The 20,846-nt window shown below is 28.9% G+C and overlaps 4 protein-coding genes across 5 annotated transcripts; 3 read left to right on the top strand and 1 right to left on the bottom strand.

The window, feature by feature from the left end:
• Positions 1-187: 187 nt before the first annotated feature.
• Positions 188-942, top strand: LOC109609535 (protein KRTCAP2 homolog). The gene is made up of 4 exons (XM_020026202.2): positions 188-283; positions 345-563; positions 613-679; positions 735-942. The coding sequence occupies exons 1-4, from the start codon at positions 280-282 to the stop codon at positions 844-846; spliced, it is 402 nt and encodes a 133-aa protein (XP_019881761.1). The 5' UTR covers positions 188-279; the 3' UTR covers positions 847-942.
• Positions 943-3,863: 2,921 nt separating this feature from the next.
• Positions 3,864-6,675, bottom strand: LOC126264326 (germ cell nuclear acidic protein-like). Its single transcript, XM_049961823.1, has 6 exons — positions 6,573-6,675; positions 6,035-6,256; positions 5,548-5,637; positions 5,064-5,153; positions 4,551-4,631; positions 3,864-4,153 (listed from the first exon to the last, which is right to left on the bottom strand). The coding sequence occupies exons 2-6, from the start codon at positions 6,144-6,146 to the stop codon at positions 3,864-3,866; spliced, it is 663 nt and encodes a 220-aa protein (XP_049817780.1). The 5' UTR covers positions 6,147-6,256; positions 6,573-6,675.
• A 4,797-nt stretch (positions 6,676-11,472) lies between these two features.
• On the top strand, positions 11,473-12,418 carry LOC126264362 (uncharacterized). Its single transcript, XM_049962017.1, has 2 exons — positions 11,473-11,956; positions 12,166-12,418. The coding sequence occupies exons 1-2, from the start codon at positions 11,556-11,558 to the stop codon at positions 12,341-12,343; spliced, it is 579 nt and encodes a 192-aa protein (XP_049817974.1). The 5' UTR covers positions 11,473-11,555; the 3' UTR covers positions 12,344-12,418.
• Positions 12,419-13,649: 1,231 nt separating this feature from the next.
• LOC126264361 (uncharacterized) lies at positions 13,650-14,793 on the top strand. 2 transcript variants are annotated; one of them, XM_049962016.1, is made up of 2 exons: positions 13,650-14,134; positions 14,400-14,793. In XM_049962016.1, the coding sequence occupies exons 1-2, from the start codon at positions 13,692-13,694 to the stop codon at positions 14,428-14,430; spliced, it is 474 nt and encodes a 157-aa protein (XP_049817973.1). In that variant the 5' UTR covers positions 13,650-13,691; the 3' UTR covers positions 14,431-14,793. The 2 variants fall into 2 exon arrangements, with proteins under 2 accessions (XP_049817973.1, XP_049817972.1); XM_049962015.1 differs by having other exon boundaries at positions 14,323-14,793.
• Positions 14,794-20,846: the final 6,053 nt, after the last annotated feature.

The following is a 20,846-nucleotide window of genomic DNA, read 5'->3' as shown; positions in this document are numbered from 1 at the left end:
ATTCCCATCAGATAAAACGTCTCTATGTAATTAAATTTGAAATTTCCGCATTTTGATAGTACATTGAGATTAACGTTATATTATTTGTTACTGCTATAACATTTTGGAAGTAAAATTTCACTTTTTTGAGCAACAAACGAAAATTTTAAAACAAATAATTAGTTGTAAACGGAGTTGCCTATAACAATTTATGTTTACGTATTAGAAATATCTGTTTGGATCTAAAACTGAGGTTATGTTATAGAATTTTGACAGGCGGCGTTTACTATTACAATTAAAATGGGTAAAAAATATTTTTATAATGAATATTAATTTATTTATATTTATATTATTGTAATTTTTAGCCGTAACCACCGGTACATCTTTGGCCTTAGCTTCCATAAGTGCTATACTGGTATTTTCTGGAATGCAAATGTATAAGCCGTGGCTGGTCTCATCTCAAATTCATACATTACTTGGGGGATATTTGGGCTCCCTATTTTTCGTATTGAGCCTTACTGCAATCGGAAACCTGGAAACGTGTTGGTTTGGAAAGTCCTTCCAACTTAAACTGTTTCCCGAAGGTATGTTGTTTCTTACACTCATAGAATTAAATTAACTTGTGTTTTTTAGTGTCTGTGTCTCTTTTACTTGCTTTATTCGCTTCAGCCACAATACATAGAGTCTGTGGAACAACTTGGTATGTCTGGTGTTTAACAATTAATAATAAAATATTAATATTTATTTTTTTGTAGCATAATTTTGTCTCTAATGGCTCTCTATTATGTCAACAAATATTCTCAAAAAGTACATGTGGTTGTACCTACCTCAACAGTTCAAACTGGAAAAAAGAAGAAGAATGCCTGATACCCATATAAATAATGTTATTATACTCTCAGTTTTAGAAAGATCTGCATTTTATATTTTTATTTGAATCAATAAATTTCTATACATCACACTCCACTATTTATCTTTTATTATATACCAAACATTTTATTTCTTAAAAAGAAGTTTATGTTTATTGTACAATATGACAAATGATTAATCAGTAGATTGTAAGTTTAGTATTAATATAAGGTTTAAATAAATGCTTCCTACATTTAATTTTGTAGTTTTATTTAATAAAAACTTTATTATAACAAGAAAGACTGTTTGAAAACAGTGTTTTAACAAATTGTTTTTGTTCCTTGACACATCAATGCCCAAAGGAAGGAGATGTATGAACAAAAAATATTTCTTTTACAGTGTTTTATTGTACAAAATTAATTTATATAATAGATAAATTGCAAACGCTTCTTAAAAAACATGTTTTGCAATTTAAATAAGCTGTTAAACAACACCACAATGTTTATTTACATAAATACTATATCTAAATATGTTTTTTCTTAATTATTTCTTATGAGTATTACATAATTTTTACGAAATTTGATATTACATTGGAATTTAACAGTACTGCTCAAATTAAAATTTTCAAATGGTCAATTTAATTTTATTCTGTAAAAAATTGCCTATGTTTTTATTTTTCTATTGACAAAATTGTTGTAACTTGTTACTTTATTGTCCTTCATAAATAATCGTTTACTAAAGGTTTTTTGCTTATTTTAATTATTTAATCATTGGTCGAAGTGAAACTGTAAGAAAAAAATATAATTCAGCATTACCATGACCGAGAGAAACAAGATAGTTTAGGGTTAAATAAGTCAAGTGGTAACTACAAAAAATATTATCTGACTTTGGAACACTTCAAAGAAAATCAATAAATGGATAATTTGAATTTCAAAAAACTATCCAATTTTATCGTCTGCTGAAATTAAAGTCAGTCTAGAGGAAATAGGACTTGCTGAAATTAGTTCAAGGTCTGTAAGAAGATGGTTAGTGGATGGAGGGTCGTCTCATCAGAGACTTACAAATCCTGGTTTCTACTAAAGCTACTAGAATATACTAAATAGTTTTTATTTATTTTTTAATTTCTTCTATGTTAGACATCCTATTAGATTATACAAATTAAATAACACATTTAATCAAATATCCTATTATTAAATAATACAAATTAAATATCACAAATTTAATCATTAAAAATCTTTTTCAAAATTAATGTCCAGCCCAATTTAGAAAAATATGTGTAACATAAAATATAATATGGTAAATAGTTTTTATAATTATATATAAAATACTATAATAAATTAAATTAATATTATTTTAACATTAAATAAAAGAGTTATGGCTAAAATATTTAACGTAAAAAGTTGATATAATATTGTCCACTACTGTACATTATAATATAAAAATAATTTCATTGCTTCAGAAACTTTACGTTTTTTATAAATAATTTATTTAAAGAGAAATTATTTTCACATTGATAAATTATCATATTTGTATTTTCCTAAATAAAGCCAAAATTTCATTAAATTGAAACAATTTTCCATAATTGATTTGCTTCGTCAAAATCCTTTTATTGTACATACCATTTGTAAATAAAGTCCCTAACAAAAGAACCGTTAAAATGAATAAAGACGAACTACAGCTAGTAGCAGATTGGAGCTTTCAGAATACAAGTTACATACATTGAGAACTTCTCTTACATCTTAAAATCCTGGATTATCTCCCCGGTATTTATAGGGGACATAATACCAGCAGTAATTGAAGAGACGAGTATTCTTGCGCGAATTGAGTTCGTTTTAGGTAGTTTAATCTCAAACGCTTATTAACATCCCATACAAACGTAACAATCAGTCTAAAGCTATTTACGGGGTGCATCCAAAAATATATGTAATGTCTAGCCGGTAAAGGATTAGAAATTAAATTAACGTAATCGTTCAATTTCAAGTTTCAAGTATTTTGTCATAAATTATTTTGGGACTTAATTATAAAATGACAAGACGAAATAATGTGTTCTTTACCTTCTTTTTCGCTTTTTTTTTCGTTTTTCAGTCGTTTCAATTAATATAAAAAGCGCAGGAAATAACAATAATTCGCTATTGAGCGCGATAAATATGTTTTGTTTAGTTTTAAATCGCTTTGAATGAAATTACAAATGCAACATCCTACCTGAATAAAATCGCTCCAATTCATTTGAGTTCTGCGTTTGTGGCTCCCCTTTTTAAATAACGTACATTTTTAAAACGCTTATTCCAATTAACGTTATACCTATTCAAATGCGGCCCTTTTTAAATAGCATTTAACGTTTCAATAATCTGTGCTTTAGATTTTCAATTACAAACATGACAATTATGGTCACAATTAGAGCTTGACAACACGTGTACTTTAAAAAGGGGATTATTTTTTATATTTTGACTTTATTTAAAAATGTTTAAATTATGTGGTTAATTAAATTCAATAACATGTGTAAAGTAACGATTATATTTTGTAAAATAATGATAATATTTATGAAGTTTAAATGACTGAAATGGATAATTTGAATTCCCTAGATATCACGACATAGTTATTCAATCAATTATTATTCCATTTACTCAATAATTTGGACCAGATTTAGTTTTTTGCAGAGAACAATGTTCGACCTCAGCGTACGAGACATAAATTTGGTGTTGCAACATCATGATGTTATTCAGATGCAGTGGCCCCCGCGTTCACCAGACTGCAATCCAATTGAACACGTATGATACTTTCTTCAAAAACAAATTTACACACTAAACCGCCGTCCTCAAAATTTGGAGGGCCTTATTAATGGTCTTAAATAAAAAGGGAGAGCTATGGATCAAGAATGGACCGACCAAGCACTGATTAGCGAAATATAATGATTAATTATTTTCAAAGACTGAAACAAAAATAAGGAAATTAATTATTTATTGAACTTTTATTACATTTATTCACAAACACATGAAACATAAGTTTCCAACTAGGAATAAATGAATTATCTTAAAAACCTACTGAAATCTTCTAGCATCATTAATGAACTCTTGTAATTGCTCATTAAATAGAATTTTATCATTAGCAGTCAGGATATTGTAAGCAGGCACCATCGAGAGCAAAAACAAATTATTGAACTGACCATCATTTTGGCGTAACACAGGTAGGCCCATTATGAGGTATTCAAGTATTTGCTTCGACTGAAACTCATCAGCGGTACCACCACAAATGTCGTCTTCTGAATCGTCGTCAAATACAGATTGCGACTCACACGTATCTACATTTCCTTCATCAGTGTCAGAATTGTCTACAACAAATATATGATAATAATTAGTTATTACTGTCTATGTTTTTAAGCCCCGTATACAAAACAATTTTGGAAGTTATGTAAGAAATAAAGCTAACTTAAATATAACTTCCTTTTAGAGAACTCGATTGTATACCGTTCTTGGAACCACCTTCTGTTGGTGTTGGGACAAACAAAAAAACGACCGCAGTTTAGTTTTGGGTCAGGTCGTGTGTCACTGAGTTATTCATGTGTAATTGTTAAGACTTTAAAAATATAGAAAGGGAAAAGGATGAAGTACTGACTTCAATTAGCGAGTACACAATCAACTAACAGACTAATTGCAGGTTCCACCTGAAGTCTATGAATGGCTCATGTGGCTTAAGAGATTTTATTTTATTATAATATTTTGACTTACTTAATTCCGAATAACTGCCATTATATTCACTAGCAGTTTCCGTCCTAGAAAGCGACGTTTCATCACCACTAACAGAATATTCTGCAACAAAAATAATAGTTTTTGCTATAAAAAAATACAATAAATCGATTTTAAACTTTTTGGATTAACCTATTTAATTACTTCTTTAGCTATTGCTTAAGAATTTAAATTAAGAGCTTCTTTTTAGAGTACTCTTTCATACCACAGTTAATAAATTTGATGAGCTCGACCGAGACTGAATTCGTTCAGAATCATTTGGCTCCCATTGTCATAAAGTGAATGGTGGTACCAGTAGGCGTTCACAGATTGGGACACCTCGTGGATAGTTCGCCGAATTGTCATTGCATTCAGGTTGATGTTTATAAACCGCAGGTAGAGAAGGGATTGGAAGTACCGACTTCGATTGGCGACCGCCTAATTACTGGTGGTTTGCTGTTGGTCTGTTCTATTTCAATGGATTCCACGTGTGGTGTATTTTCATCATTGACTTACCTGGCTCCATATCGTCGTTGGTGTATTCAGTCGAAGTATCCAGTTGATTTGATGTGTCCTGGTTTTCGTCATCACTGACATCATTTTCTTCTGCAAATATAAGATAATAATTAGTTTTCTGAAATTATAAACAATTCTTAAATTGCTTGGTTTAATCTTTAGACTACGTAAGGAAGTGCGGAAATTAAAGACTTACTTTTGAAGTACAGTCTTTCACAACACAGTTAATTAATGAATAATTTGAATTGGATTGTTCTAATATTACATTAAAATGGATAGTAGTACGATTCCCAAAAAATATAAAAATTTTATAACCAATAATCCCAAACGACACGTTCTTTGAAGCATTTTCTGATTGTGTATCACTCATATTATTGTTAAGTCTTTAAATCTAAGGTAGGGAAGGGATTTGAAGTACCGATTGGCGAGTACACAACCAACCGATCGCCTAATTACCTATGGTCTAATATCGTCAATGACTTACCTGTCTCCATATCGTCGTTGGTACATTCACTCGACGTATCCAGTTGACTTGATGAGTTTTGACTTTCGTCACCACTGTCACTATTTTCTTCTGTAAATATAAGATAATAATTAGTTTTCTAAAATTTTTAAACCGTTTATATTAATCTTCGAACCACGTAAGACCCACTATTGATGTACACGAATCTTTCACGACATAGTTAATGGTGAATAATTTCAATTGGATTGTTCTAATATTACATTAAAACGGATAGTATTACATTTCCATAAAATATACAAACAAGTCGTTCTTGGAACCATTTTCAGATAGTGTATCATTCATATTATTGTTAAGACTTTAAATCGCAGGTAGGGAAGGGATACCGAGTACCGACTTCGATTGGCGTGTTCACAACCAACCGATCGCCTAATTGCCAGTGGTTCGCTGTTGGTTCGTTCTATTTCGATGGTTCCACGAGCGGCTCTCGTGTTTCTTAATTCATACTTACCGTTGTCAGCATCATCCGATGCAAATAACGTGCCTTCCCAATTTTCTGTATTATCAGCAGGACATTTATTTTTCTTAAGCACCTTATAATTGAAGCAAATGGTGTCCCGCATATACTTGATATCAGGGTACCTATCGCTATTTTGTAGTTTAATAATATATGAAGTCTTTAGTAAAGTTCTTCGAATGTATTGCCATTTACGCCTTACTGTAACTGCTGAAACTACGTACATTGATTAATATTTCTTTATAAAGAAACTATTTTCAATATAGTACTAAATTAATACTATTATAATATTGTGTCATTCCAAGAAGTTTAATTATCGAAAGACTGTTCTGAAACATTATACATTATACACAAACTTTGACTGAGCAATTTGACCCATGTTTTTGGCAAAATTTAGATAGTTTGTTCAAAAGAGGAGTACCAAATGGGAACTTTGTGTTATCACATGACTAGATATTTTTTACCTTTTATACTAAATAACAAAAGGTAAAAAATAATTCAATATTTAGTTAGATCTTTTATAGTAACATACCATTTTTCCTTGCCAATCTTTTTAAAATTTCATCCCATGCTTTCTTCCTTTTAGGAATGTCACTATGTAAAGGGTGACATAAATTCCACACTATTTCATAGTCCAGGATTATTAAAAGCAATTGCTCTACCTCAGCAGTTATTTTTCTAATCCGCTTGGTCATATCTGGCGAATCTTTTCCAACATAAATGAACGACAATTCTTTTTCATAAATATGTTGTCCGTCCGAATTTAAATAGCCTGCATGCAAATAATTCCATTTTCGTACCATCAACGATACTGAAATTCACACTTATTATTAGCGAAATGTAAAGTAGTTTGTGAAATTACTTAGATTCTCCTTTCTAGAAGTGCTCATAAATCCCCAACCATCAAATAATTCATACCCAATCTCATCCCATGCTCTGTCCAACTCGATGCAATTGTTATACAGGGGAGACCTGATATTCCATATTGGTTCATGGTTTTCAACCAAAGAAATAAATTCCAAATTGTCAATACAATCGTATTCTGGCTGCCCGCGGCTTAGGGCCCCCAATGGTTGGTTAATTTGATTGCATCGATTTGATGGCAAGTTTCTTCTTAATTGCTCATCCATTCTTTTCATATAGATGAAATCTTCATTCAACGCATCTTCTCCGTTAGTAAAAATCCACATCTGTCTCCATGTTTCCTTTAACAATAACACTAAAAGAGGAACAACGACTTATATGATAACTATAAAAAGCTTCCAAAATGAACTAGGTGTTATTAAACTGAGATCAAATTTCAATTAATTCCCCAATAATTTGATGTTATGGTTCCCCCTTCTACTTAAGTAGATGCCACTCCTGTCAGATCACCAATTTTATACTAATATATAGTTTTTACATATACATAGAGTGGTTAAAATATCTTATAAAATGATAAATTTAATAACACTGAAGTACATTTATGCAATTTCCCGATATTTTAATCAATCATTTTTTTATACAATGGTGAGTGATTATGGTGATTATAATTGGTGATCGCAGTGGGCAGTCACCTATATTTGCTTGCCCTTGCTGGCGCCCCCTTTTCCTCACCTGACAGACAGTGAACTGAAAAAACTTCAAATTAATAATATTAAAATGACAATCAATAATAGGTTATGTTTAAAAAAAGTCAAGACATTCGAATTCGAACTTTCACAAAAAATAGTAAATATATAAATTCGTAAAATTATGTTCTACTAAAATGTCAGAGACTTACGCATTTTGTTTTTCAGCGACATGTACATTTTGGTCCACCTTGGAAACATAGATTTCGCAACTTTCAACCATCCCTTCCTTGTCTCCTTTTCGTTGTGGTACAGCGGGCAGCTCTCGTTCCACAACATTTCGTTATTCCTAATCAAGGAAATTAGCTTTTGATGTTTCAGCAAAATTTTTCTTCTCTCCGCTAAGATGGCCAGCCGGAGTTTTGCTCGGGACAGTCTGTTCATGTTTATAGCAGATAAAACAGCAACGTCTAATTAGTACTGTGCTTAAAGCATGTAATCTAAAAAGCAGGACACTATGTTGCAAAGTTGATACAATAATACAAATATATTTTTATATCCGACAGAATGTGAAGCATAAAACTTTTGACTTACCGGAATGGCGGATATCACGATCACTGCGATTATATGCGACCACTGTGCGTCCACGGGGTCGAGTACTGTAGATATTTTTTTAAATTCAGTATTTTGTGTAAATTCAGTACTATAAATGGATTGATTAATTTACATTCATTTAATATCCATGATAATAATAATAAACGTCCATAGTTTGAAATAAATTTTAAATTAATTAAATAAATTTGTGGCGGGTAATTTGAATTCTTCAAATATAATAAAAATAAAAAATAAAGTCCCTATATACGACCAAAAAAAATTAATATTATATATTTATGTATTTTTAACCCTTGAAACCGGCTCCCGATGCTGGATATTCGAGGCACGGTTCTTCCGTTACATTTTTATCTAAACTTTTCTTCAAGGTCTCCACAAAAAGCTTCAAAAAATACCCAGCCAACATGTAATTTACAATACCTTTTAATATACAAAGTGGTACAAAAATTATTTAATTTTATAACATTACGAATTTATTGTCTAATGTTTAGTAAAAAAAATTTAATTTTAGTGTATTTTTGTTATTTTATTTATGCATTTAATTTAAAAAATGGGACACATTCAAACGGAGACAGAGCCATCTGTCAGTAACTATGTGCGTAAGTATAATATAGGTACCTACAATATAAGTTGCTTGACATTTGTGTTTTCTGTATTTTTATCATCTAAGGAAATTGAAGAACAAATAAGCAAATTGTTACTAATTAATAATTAATGTGGGGATATTAATATGAGTTTATTATTTTGACCGTATAATACATTGACACACAATATTCCCAACTATAGTGAACAACTGTTAATTGTGGTGCACGTGTTTTATGGGTTTTGTGTTGTTTTCAATCGCCTAATTGTGTAAAGTATGTCTGATTTGGATGCGTTGTAAGTAAATTAATATATATGTTTCAAAACATGTCGAGACGCGGTCCTGTGCCGGAACATATTGAGTTGTTATTCGTCCAAGAGTGTCGGTTGAAGAATTACATTAGATCTTATGATCCAATTGGGATATTGTGGGCATGAAAGTATTTTTCAAGTAGTTATCAGTAGTATTAGATGTATGCCCAATTGGAGAAATTTTTTTAGTTCAATTTCCATTTGGATACTGATCCCTGTGTTGTGTTTTAGGTCTGTCTATGTAATCAACCAGTTTTCTACCAAATGAATAAACGCCAGTCATTTAAGGATTAGAAACAGGGCATTCCAGAATTTGGGGCAACTTTCCTTTGAATTAGGGCATAGGAATGTTTTGGAGACACCACAGATGGACGTTATTCACAAGGAAAGTAACAAGAATGTCTTTAGGCAAGTATAATATATTTTGTAAACTAATTTCTTATATTTTTATGTTTAAGTAGAATGTTTCTTTTTATAACATTGATTGTTTTTTTGTGCAGCTATCATCATGCTCCAAAATCCTGGTCAAAACGAAAATCTACTCCCACTTATGGCTCGGCGACTCTGCTTAAGGACCCTCGTGCCTAATCAGCAACAGGACTTAACAACTCGGTTTCACGAAGCTACCTTCCCGCTTTAGCAGCCCCTATAGATGAACCTGAAGAAACCTATTTGTCAAAGCGTCGTTGGGTAGATCATTTATCCAAAATTGAAACTGTATTCAGCACCATACCTAACTTTCATACTTCTTAATATTCTCCTCACTGTATTCATTTCTTATTTACTTATATACCTATATCATCATACTTTATATTATATTTAATTTCGATTTGGACACTGATTTCTGTTGTTTTAGGTCTGTCAATGAGATGAATCATTCTTCTATCAAGAAGCTAGGCCTGAGATATCCAATAATTGGAATTTGGAGCAACGCCTACGGATTACAAGAGTTTGAAGTCAGGGTAAAATCGATATTACTAATGGGCTAAGGGTGAAAGGAAAATATGAAATTAAAATAACATTTTTAAGATCTTAACTGTAATATTTATAAACTTTGTAAACCGTTTTTTAAATTAATTTTCTGTATTTTTATCATTTAAGTAGACTGTAAGAAGGTTCTCAATTTGGAATTCATATTATAAAATTCCAGGAAATGTTACATGTTGAAATGTAGTTGACTATTCGTAATTGTGATTATTTTTGAGTTTTCGGGTATTTTGTGCAAGTAATCTATTATATTATAATATAATTTCAATATGTGCAATATTTTAAACGTCTGGTTGTGTATAATATGTAAAATATTGTTTTAAATACATAAAACTATTATATTAAGGTTCCAATTAGGGTACTGTAGGTGTGAATGTGTATTTCCTGTACTCATCTTTGTGAAAGTGATTTGATTATTTGGATTTATTCAAACCTCCTAGATTGATCACCACAATGTATTTGAGAAATAGTAAGATACATTTAAAATTATTATATGAAAATATTATTAGGGGTATCTAAATGCAGTTTTTATTAAGTTTATTAAGAAGTATTTATATTGCTAAAAAATTATATAAGTAGTATATAGTATATAAATACCGATGTGTTATAAATGTTATAAATATATATAAATGTTTAATTTATACTCCTTAAAAGTTTTATTTTTTACCTTTCATCTTTAAGAGAATATGTTTGCTTTATACATTATAGAAATACATTTAATTATAGGATAGGCATGTACTTAAAGTTAGAAATGGATAATTATAGTTATTTTGTTTACAAAATACATGATTTCTTGTATTTTTTGTAAATACTAATATATTTGTACTCGAAGTAATTGATTTACTTAAAAAGTCTTAATAATAAGATTATTACGAATAAAGTTTATTTATCCTTGATTGTTTATTATTTTTAGAATATTCTTAACATATTTTTATTTGTTAAAACACTCCCGTGTGTTTAATATATTTTTAAAAGGTTAAAATGAAAAAAAAAAAAACTACAAACATTGCAGAAAATTGTCACATCACATTTGGTAAAAAAGTTAATGGTAATCATAATTCATTCATTTTATATCTTTTAAACATTTTTAAATACTCCGTTTTTAATATACCATATAAACAATAGCAAAAAACTCAAAATAAATCCTTTTTAATAATTTTATAGTAAAAATACATATGTAAGGATAACAAAATAAATTATGGGCTTCCTGAAGGTGATTTATTGAATATCTCTCCTCATAATTAAACAAAATAACCAATATAATCAATAAATATATCATCCCTCGTAAATAATTAAGACGCACTTTTCAACAATAACATAAAAAATGGCGCATTTTCCCACTTCCGATTAATGCGGTACTACCATTGGCTGAAATGTTTATTAGTCCGTTTGAATCCGGGATAGCGTTGTCTACGCCGCACAATCTCAGCCGGCCATTTACGCTAGGATAACCTAACAAACAACAGGCGAGTATGGCATCCCCAAAGTCTCCCGACCGTTTTCAGGATTCGAGCCCCCCGAAGCCGTCTGCTGGCATGGATTCACTTTTCAAAGTACCGTTGGCAGAAACGGCACAGGCGAACGGGATTCCGGTGGCAACCGTCCATGGGCCCCAAGGAATGACCGTCAAACAAGACCAACAGAACGCTGTCGTGCCGGACGCGTCCGGCTACGAAACTGAGGGCTGGTACAGCGATATTAGTGGAGAGGGTGCGGATGATGAAGGCACCTCCATCGGGCCGCTCTGCTCCAAATTGGACGGGGTTGATCTGGACGATTCGCTTGCAGTGAGACGTAAGAGGAAGCGCAAGAATAAGAAGTCCAGAGCCAACATGAAGCGTAGAATCTTAGTGAGGAGTTTTAGTCAACAAAGGTATACATAGGAAAAAGTTAAGGTTGGACAAAATTTTATAGAATTTGACATCCTTCAATGTAGATATGTCAAAATTTGACAGTTTGGGTGTTTGGGGGCTATAAACGTCACAGCCCCAATCCAAAAATTAACGAGTTTTATGGTTTTAGGAACTACAAATTCTTTTGAGTGTTCCACAAAATACAATTTATTATCATAAACATTGTCAGTTTCAGTGATCCTGATACTCCGGGGCCTTCCTCCGGATCTGTCGACTCTGGAGCCCACGTAGGCGAAGGGGAGAAGGTGCCAGCCCAAAAAAAAAGGGTACGACGTGGCAAAAGGCCGAGTAGAGCGCAGAAAAAGGAAAAAGCTAAGCAACAATTGGGTAAAGAAAATGTGTTGTGAAGGTTAAAGTCAATTTTGAAGAATTACAATTTATTTCCGGTTAATTTGTATAATTTATGTTAGATTAGTTTTGTGTTCAAACTTGAAGAAACCATTTTATTATATATAAATGTTCTCCTATAAATTACACTGAGAAGTTATATCTAAATTAGCTTTTAATTAATGGCAATTTTAAATAAACCTATTAAGTTTATATTACTAAACAATTTCAGTTAAGATGTTATTTTGGAATAAATGGTTTCTTTTAGTTTTGATAAAATATTTAAATAGCTACTTAATAATAAAATTACTCAGTTCCTAATTAGTTTAGTTCATTTTTCATTTTAAATTTAACTGTGTTAAATAGTAACTTGGGAGCTTTAAGTATTTTGTTATTACTAGTTATTTAATTGGGATTTATTAATTTAAAGATTCCATGTAACCAGGTGTTATTCATATTTATAATTTTAAAGGAGTTGTGATATTAGCCAGTAAATATCTACTAAGTTATTAGAGATATAGGTTAAATTAAGGAAGCCCCTAGGAATTCTTTGAGTGCCCATGAGACTGAAAGTATAATTTGAGCAAAAATATTAAAATTGTAATTGTCATGAACGTCTGAAATTTCTTTTAATATTTTTTCTATAGGGATATTTTTTTGTATTCATTGGTTAGTACTCCATGTCAATTTTAAATCAACACCACTCAAAGAACAATTTCAACAGTTGTATGTGTTAAGGGCTAAAGAAAGTTTATTCGCGTTTGTTGTTACAGTATTCAATAAAGTTTAATGAGTTAAAATGTGTGTTTTACTTCTTAGGTTTCTCTTCCGGTCATTTTAATTTGAATATTGTCAAATAAATCTGTTTTAATAGAATAAATGCTTTTATGACAATCATTTTTTGTTGACAGAGGGTCCACTACGTCAGAAAAAAGTTAATTAAGATCTTGTTAGGAGAGTTTTCACTTTAATTTACCATAGCCAAAAATATGTGATTAGACGACACTTTTTGATCCAATATTAAATACGAATCAATAATCTAAAAATCTATGAACTGCACCACAAAATGTGATGTTTATTTTTACAATTAGACCTTGTTTACTTGAATAAATTGCAAGAGGCACGTCTCGTATCAGAATAAATATTGTAGAATAGTTTTCACAAAATCCTGTTCGAGTTAAAGACAAAACAATTATTACTCATAGTTGATAAAGTGGCACAAAATTGCACCTTGCGCATAAATCGCTTAATATTCATTCAGACTTCACCGATTGCACTTGGTGGATCGCTTTTGAGTTTGACATGAAACAGGTTACCTCTCAAAATCGTAGGTTAACGGTCAGCCATTCGAAAGCGCCGGTTCGCGAGATGTGTGACTTGGTGACCATAGTGTCAACGGATTCCGAAGATGGATCGTCAGGAAACTCGAACGTGTCTGAAGAACTTAACATGAAAACGATCATTAAGAGGCCTGAGTTAAACGCGTATAATTCTATACGAATTATACGGCAAAACAGCGAAGTGGACGGTTATTCGTCAATGGAGGAGGAAGAAGAAGAGGAGGAGGATGAATTTAGTTCCTCATCCTCTCTAGAAATCAACTTAACGGACATAGAGAATGACGCATTGAGAACACAGAACGATGATCCGATAAGTTTGATCGATCAGAATTTGTTGAACAAGTTTTCGGCGGTGACCACCTCGGATACGGTGTGTTCGGTCAAAAAGAAGAAGAAGCGTAAGAACAAGAGGGCGAGGGCGGCAGCCAGGGCGAAGACATTCGACATGCAGGTACAAGGAACTGGTCCAAGGTAATTAATTTCTTTTTACGTCATATTTCTAAGTAGAGATATAAAATATCTTTTTTTATTATTGTTGGAATGAAAGTAGAAAGTAGAAGTTGGCAATTGATTTGAGCTACTGATAATTTTGAGAAGAAATAAGAGTATTTTTAATCAAGTGAAATTATAATGAGTTGGTATACAACAATATTTTTTAGATTTGTTGATAACAAGCACGGAAATTCTCCTATGACAAAGGATACAAACAAAGTTGAAGTAATCTCTTCTAATTTAGAATGTCAGGAAGAAAACAAGGAACCAGTTAAAGAAAAGAAAAAGAAGACGCGTCGAGGCAAGAGAAAAACTAGGGCTCAAAAGAGGGTTGTGGTTGACAAATAATTAAATATATCTAAATAAATACAAGTAAATTTAAATTGAAATTCGTAATGTTATCTATGGTCTAGTTTTTTTTTTAATTTTGCACTTGGTTCTGAAAAATTAAATGTGCCTTAAAATAATTAAAATTTGTGGAAGGGCGAAACATGCCAAGATTTAAAAAATGGGACTTTTATTAGTAAGTAATTTAATTATGTTTTACTTTAGAATTATTATTATTTATGGGGCTAAATAACCCTCAATAAATTGTTAACTTTGGATCCACTTTAAAAAAATAAACAATTTTTATAATGTATGCTTTATTATTTAATATTTATATATAACATTTTATAATTAATGTTTTATTTGAGATGAAGTGACAATTTATATCACACAATTATAATATGAAATATTTTGTAATTAAAAACATTTATACTTAGACTGGAATAATATTTTTTACTCACTCTAGACATTTTACATAAAATTAAATTCCAAATAATTTCCATTATTTAATATATTCATAAATATAATGAGAGAATCAAAATGTGATTTATTACGCTCAGTATTTGCTGAAGAAAAAAACTGTAATAAAATGGGGAACATCGCCCTTAATAAGTCGTACAGTGGTTTGAGTTTGAAGTTTGTATGGAAAAATTTAATACTTTCTTAACCTGTGCAGTAATTATGTATTATTAAATGAACTTAATGGTTGTAATTGTTTCACATAAGTGGATATATTTATACTTCTAAGGAGGGAAAGTGATGGACTAATGGATGGAATATTTTCTAATACTGAGTTAACTGAGTTCAATTCGTTTCTCTTCTAAGAAAAAAAAGTGAATTATGGTTGAGCTCATCAAAATATAACTGTAGGAACCTTATGGTTCCTAGTTAAAATGTTCTGGCTCAATTCAGGTAAAGTTACCTAAAGTTTATGATGGTATTATATTTATACATACTTTGGGGTACACTTATACTTTCTTCTCAGGAGAAAAAGTTATTGACTTCATTAAAATATAACTGTATAATACAGTTTCTGATACCAAATTAAAATGTCCTAGTTCAGTTCGACTCTCTTAAGGAAAGAAAGTGAATTCTTATTGAGTTCATCAGAATAAAAATGTAGAAATAACTCATGGTTGCTAGTTAAAATGTCCTGGCTCAATTTGATGATCTATTGTAAAGTTGCTTAAAGTTTATGATGGTATTATATTTATACATACTTTGGGATACATTTATACCTTCTTCTATGGAGAAAAAGTGATTGACTTCATCAAAATATAACTGTATAATACAGTTTCTGATACCAAATTAAAATGTCCTAGTTCAATTCGACTCTCTGAAGGAAAGAAAGTGAATTCTGATTGAGTTCATCAGAATATATATATATATATATATATATATATATATATATATATATATATATATATATATATATATATATATATATATAAATACCTCATGGTTCCTAGTTAAAATGTTTTGGCTCAATTCAATGACCTATTGTAAAGTTGCCTAAAGTTTATGATGATATTATATTTATACATACTTTGGGGCACATTTATACTTTCTTCTATGGAGAAAAAGTGATTGACTTCATCAAAATATAACTGTATAATACAGTTTCTGATACCAAGTCAAAATATCCCAGTTTAATTCGTCTCTGAATTGTGACTGAGTTCATCAGAATAAAAATGTAGAAATACCTCATGGTTCCTAGTTAAAATGTTCTGGCTCAAATCGATGATGAATCATAAAGTTGCCTAAAGTTTATGATGGTATTATATTTATACATACTTTGGGATTCATTTATACCTTCTTCTATGGAGAAAAAGTAATTGACTTTATCAAAATATAACTGTATAATGCAGTTTCTGATACCAGATTAAAATGTCGTAGTTCATTTCGACTCTCTTAAGGAAAGAAAGTGAATTATGACTGAGTTCATCAGAATAAAAATGTACAAATACCTCATGGTGCCTAGTTAAAATGTTCTGGCTCAAATCGATGAAGTATTATAAAGTTGCCTAAAGTTTATGATGGTATTATATTTATACATACTTTGAGGTACATTTATACTTTCTTCTAAGGAGAAACAGTGATTGACTTCATTAAAATATAACTGTATAATACAGTTTCTGATACCATATCAAAATATTTTGGTTTAATTCGTCTCTCTTAAGGAAAGGAATGGAATTATGGCTGAATCCATCAGAATATAAATGTAGAAATACCTCATGGTTCCTGATTAAAATATTTTGGCCCAATTCAATGATCTATTGTAAAATTCCCTAAAGTTTATTCCTCTAAGGAGAAAAAGGATTGATTTCATCAAAATATAACTGTATAATAGAGTTTCTGATATCGAGTCAAAATGTTCCAGTTCAATTCGTCTCTCTTAAGGAAAGAAAGTGTATTCTGATTGAGTTCATCAGAATAAAAATGTAGAAATACCTCATGATTCCTAGTTAAAATGTTCTAGCTCAATTTGATAATGTATTGTAAAGTTGCTTAAAGTTTATATTTGTACATACTTTGGGGGTACATTTATACTTTCTTCTAAGAAGAAAATTGATAGACTTCATCAAAATATAGCTGTACAAAATAAGTCCGTGGTGTTATTTATATGTAAAAATAGAACAATTGAAAAATAATTTAGAGAACCGTGCATTATGGAGTCAGGGGAGAGTAATACGATTGAACGTGGATGGAGGCTAGAGTGAGCCGGCTGATGGGCAAGCGAGACGGAGCGGCAGTGGTGAGCATCGAACAAGCGTGCAATGCGGGCGGTTGCGGGTGGTTTTTTCAATTATAAACTCTATTTGGCTTAGCACAGATTGTTATGTAATCAGTTTAGCTTGTTACGGCTCGCGAGCACTCGACAGTGAACATCGAGGAACAATCTAACTAAAGCAAACCTAAACCTTAACTGGAGTAGAATGATTGCATTTTGCTGCTACTGCTCCGCCAAACTTATTGTTACCTTGTTATTCATAATTATTAGTTATCACCCGGTTTTATTCGATTCCATCTTCCTTCTTTCGATTTACTTAGGGCCAATTCTAATTTGTATATACATTAAATTACTTTCTACGTTAGGGGTTGATTTATGCATATTTCCTTGTGTTCCCAGTTTTAATAGGACTTTATTTATTTAATAAGCGTAAAATTACTTATGCCATGATTTTTAATTTTTATATTTTTCCTTTCGATATTATGAATTAAATTTATATTTTTTATTTTGATCCATATTTTTAAAACCTCTCTGCCCCACTAAGTAAAAATATATTTCTAAAATATTTGTTTTAACTTTTAAAAAATGAATTATTTTATATTATATATTTAATTTAATTAATATAATTATGTAATATCTAATTATGTTAATTGGACAAATATATGTTGTTTAAATATGATGAAAAAAAAAACATTTCCATATTTTTAAAAGCATTCTGTCTTACTAGGTAAAAATATATTTGTAAAATATCTGTTTTTAGTTTCAAAAAATGAATTACTTTATATTACATATTTAATATAATATTTAATTATGTAAATTGGACAAATATATATATTGTTTAAAAATGATGAAAAAAAACATTTCCATATTTATAAAAGCTCTCTGTCTTACAAGGAAAAAATATATTTGTAAAATATTTGTTTTAACTTTTAAAAAGGGAATTATTTTGTACTTCATATTTCATTTAATTGATATTATTATTTAGTATTTAATTATATAAATTGGACAAATATATATTGTTCAAAAATGATGAAAAAAAAACATTTCCATATTTTTAAAAGCTCTCTGTCTTACAAGGAAAAAATATATTAGTAAAATATCTGTTTTAACTTTTAAAAAATGAATTATTTTATGTTACATATTTAATTTAATTAATATTATTATATAATATTTAATTATGTAAATGGAAAAAAATATATTTGTAAAATATCAGTTTTAACTTTTAAAAAGTGAATTATTTTATACTACATATTTCATTTAATTGATATTATATTATATTTAATTATATAAATTGGACAAATATATATTGTTCAAAAATGATGAAAAAAAAACATTTCATATTTTTTAAAAGCTCTCTGTCTTACAAGGAAAAAATATATTTGTAAAATATCAGTTTTAACTTTTAAAAAGTGAATTATTTTATACTACATATTTCATTTAATTGATATTATATTATATTTAATTATATAAATTGGACAAATATATATTGTTCAAAAATGATGAAAAAAAAAACATTTCATATTTTTAAAAGCTCTCTGTCTTACAGGGAAAAAATATATTTGTAAAATATCAGTTTTAACTTTTAAAAAGTGAATTATTTTATACTACATTTTTCATTTAATTGATATTATTATATAATATTTAATTATATAAATTGGACAACTATATATTGTTTAAAAATGATTAAAAAAACATTTCCATATTTTTAAAAGCTCTCTGTCTTACAAGGAAAAAATATATTTGTAAAATATCTGTTTTAACTTAAAAAATGAATTATTTTGTACTACATATTTCATTTAATTGATATTATTATATAATATTTAATTATATAAATTGGTCAAATATATCTATTGTTTAAAAATGATGAAAAAAAAAACGTTTCCATATTTTTAAAAGCTCTCTGTCTTACTTGGTAAAAATATATTCGTAAAATATCTGTTTTAACTTTTAAAATAATAAATTATTTCATATTACATAATTAATTTAATTAATATTATTATATAATATTTAATTATGTTAATTGAACAAATATATATTGTGTAAAAATGATGAAAAAAAAAAACATTTGCATATTTTTAAAAAACTCTTTTTACTAGGTAAAAATATATTTGTAAAATATCTGTTTTTGCTTAAAAATTATTTATATTATAATTTAATTTAATTAAAATATTATATAATATTGAATTATGTTAATTGGACAAATATATATGGTTTAAATATGATGAAAAAAGAAACATTTCCAAATTTTTAAAAGCTCTCTATCTTACTATGTAAAAATATATTTGCAAAATATCTGTTTTAACTTTTAAAAAATGAATTATTTTATATTACATATTTAGTTTAATTAATATTAATTATATAATTTTTCATTATGTTAATTGGATAAATCTATATTGTTTAAATGTGATGAAAAAAAACAACAATTCCATATGTTTAAAATCTTCCTGTCCGAGTAAAATACATATGTAAAGTATATCTTTTTCTTATAGAATTAAGTATGTTTAAGTATATAATAATATACTTATTATACTAAAGAATAATTAAATATATAAATTTTTACAAAAATATTCAATTCATCATTATGAAACATAACATAATTATTAATTTTAGTATTTTTAAAAATTATTAATTAATTCAACATTTTTATTTTATTATTTGGGGCTATTTTAAAAATCAATTATTTTATATATTATATATTTAATTTAATTAATTTTATTATATATAATAATATTTAAAATATTTATTTAACTTAGTTTATTGGACAAAATCATATTGTTTAAATATGGTGAAAATAAAACATGTTTCCTATTTTTAGAGACTTTTTTTCTTTTAGAATTAATGTTGGTATAAATATAATAATATAATAATTATATAAAAAACTATTAAATATATGATTTTTATACAAGTCATAAAAATTAAAAACATTAAAATAAATGATTATGAAAATTTGAAATTATTAAGGCAAACAATTTTATATAAGCACATGTTATTATATATTTATATCTAAAATATTATGATAGAATTTACTTTACATTCATTGAATTTGATAATAATTTAATAATCTTTGGTTTTATTATGAATCATTTAATAAATGGCAGTTTAATCTAACTTTTAAATTCCATTCTTATGTGTAAGTAAATAAATATAAATGTAATAACAACATAATTTTCATATGAGTAAGTTTTAAATTATGATAAGAATACATTTCATTATTTACAATTAGATAAAGTAAAAGTTGATCACCTCATCAAATGAAACTTGAGTAAAAAAGAAACAAAAACATTGTTATGGAAAATGGCAAGCAATAAATAGATCTAAACTTTTAAAAAGCTCATTACTCAAACTTATTAATTCGGTTCTTAAACCGTCCCGCCCATATTTATGGCAGCATAAAACATTTTACGAGTCAATTTGCCGGTAACTGCAGCTAAGACACGTGAGTGTCAGTCTAGTTGCCCGGTTTTATTGGCTTGACAAGTGTCAAGATCATTACATAGAGGTAATTGAAAACATAGTAGAATGACGTATGTTCATTTAAACAACATGCTCAGCTAGGCGTGTAAAGCCAGGTCCATCGGAACGGACCGAAGCTGTTCGCATTATATATGGTATGTTGTAACGCTTTGAGAGATG

The sequence above is a fragment of the Aethina tumida genome, chromosome 1, assembly GCF_024364675.1.
Source record: "Aethina tumida isolate Nest 87 chromosome 1, icAetTumi1.1, whole genome shotgun sequence".
Classification (NCBI taxonomy): domain Eukaryota; kingdom Metazoa; phylum Arthropoda; class Insecta; order Coleoptera; family Nitidulidae; genus Aethina; species Aethina tumida.
Note: the sequence above shows the minus strand (reverse complement) of the source record. Positions and strands in the feature narration are given on the sequence as shown.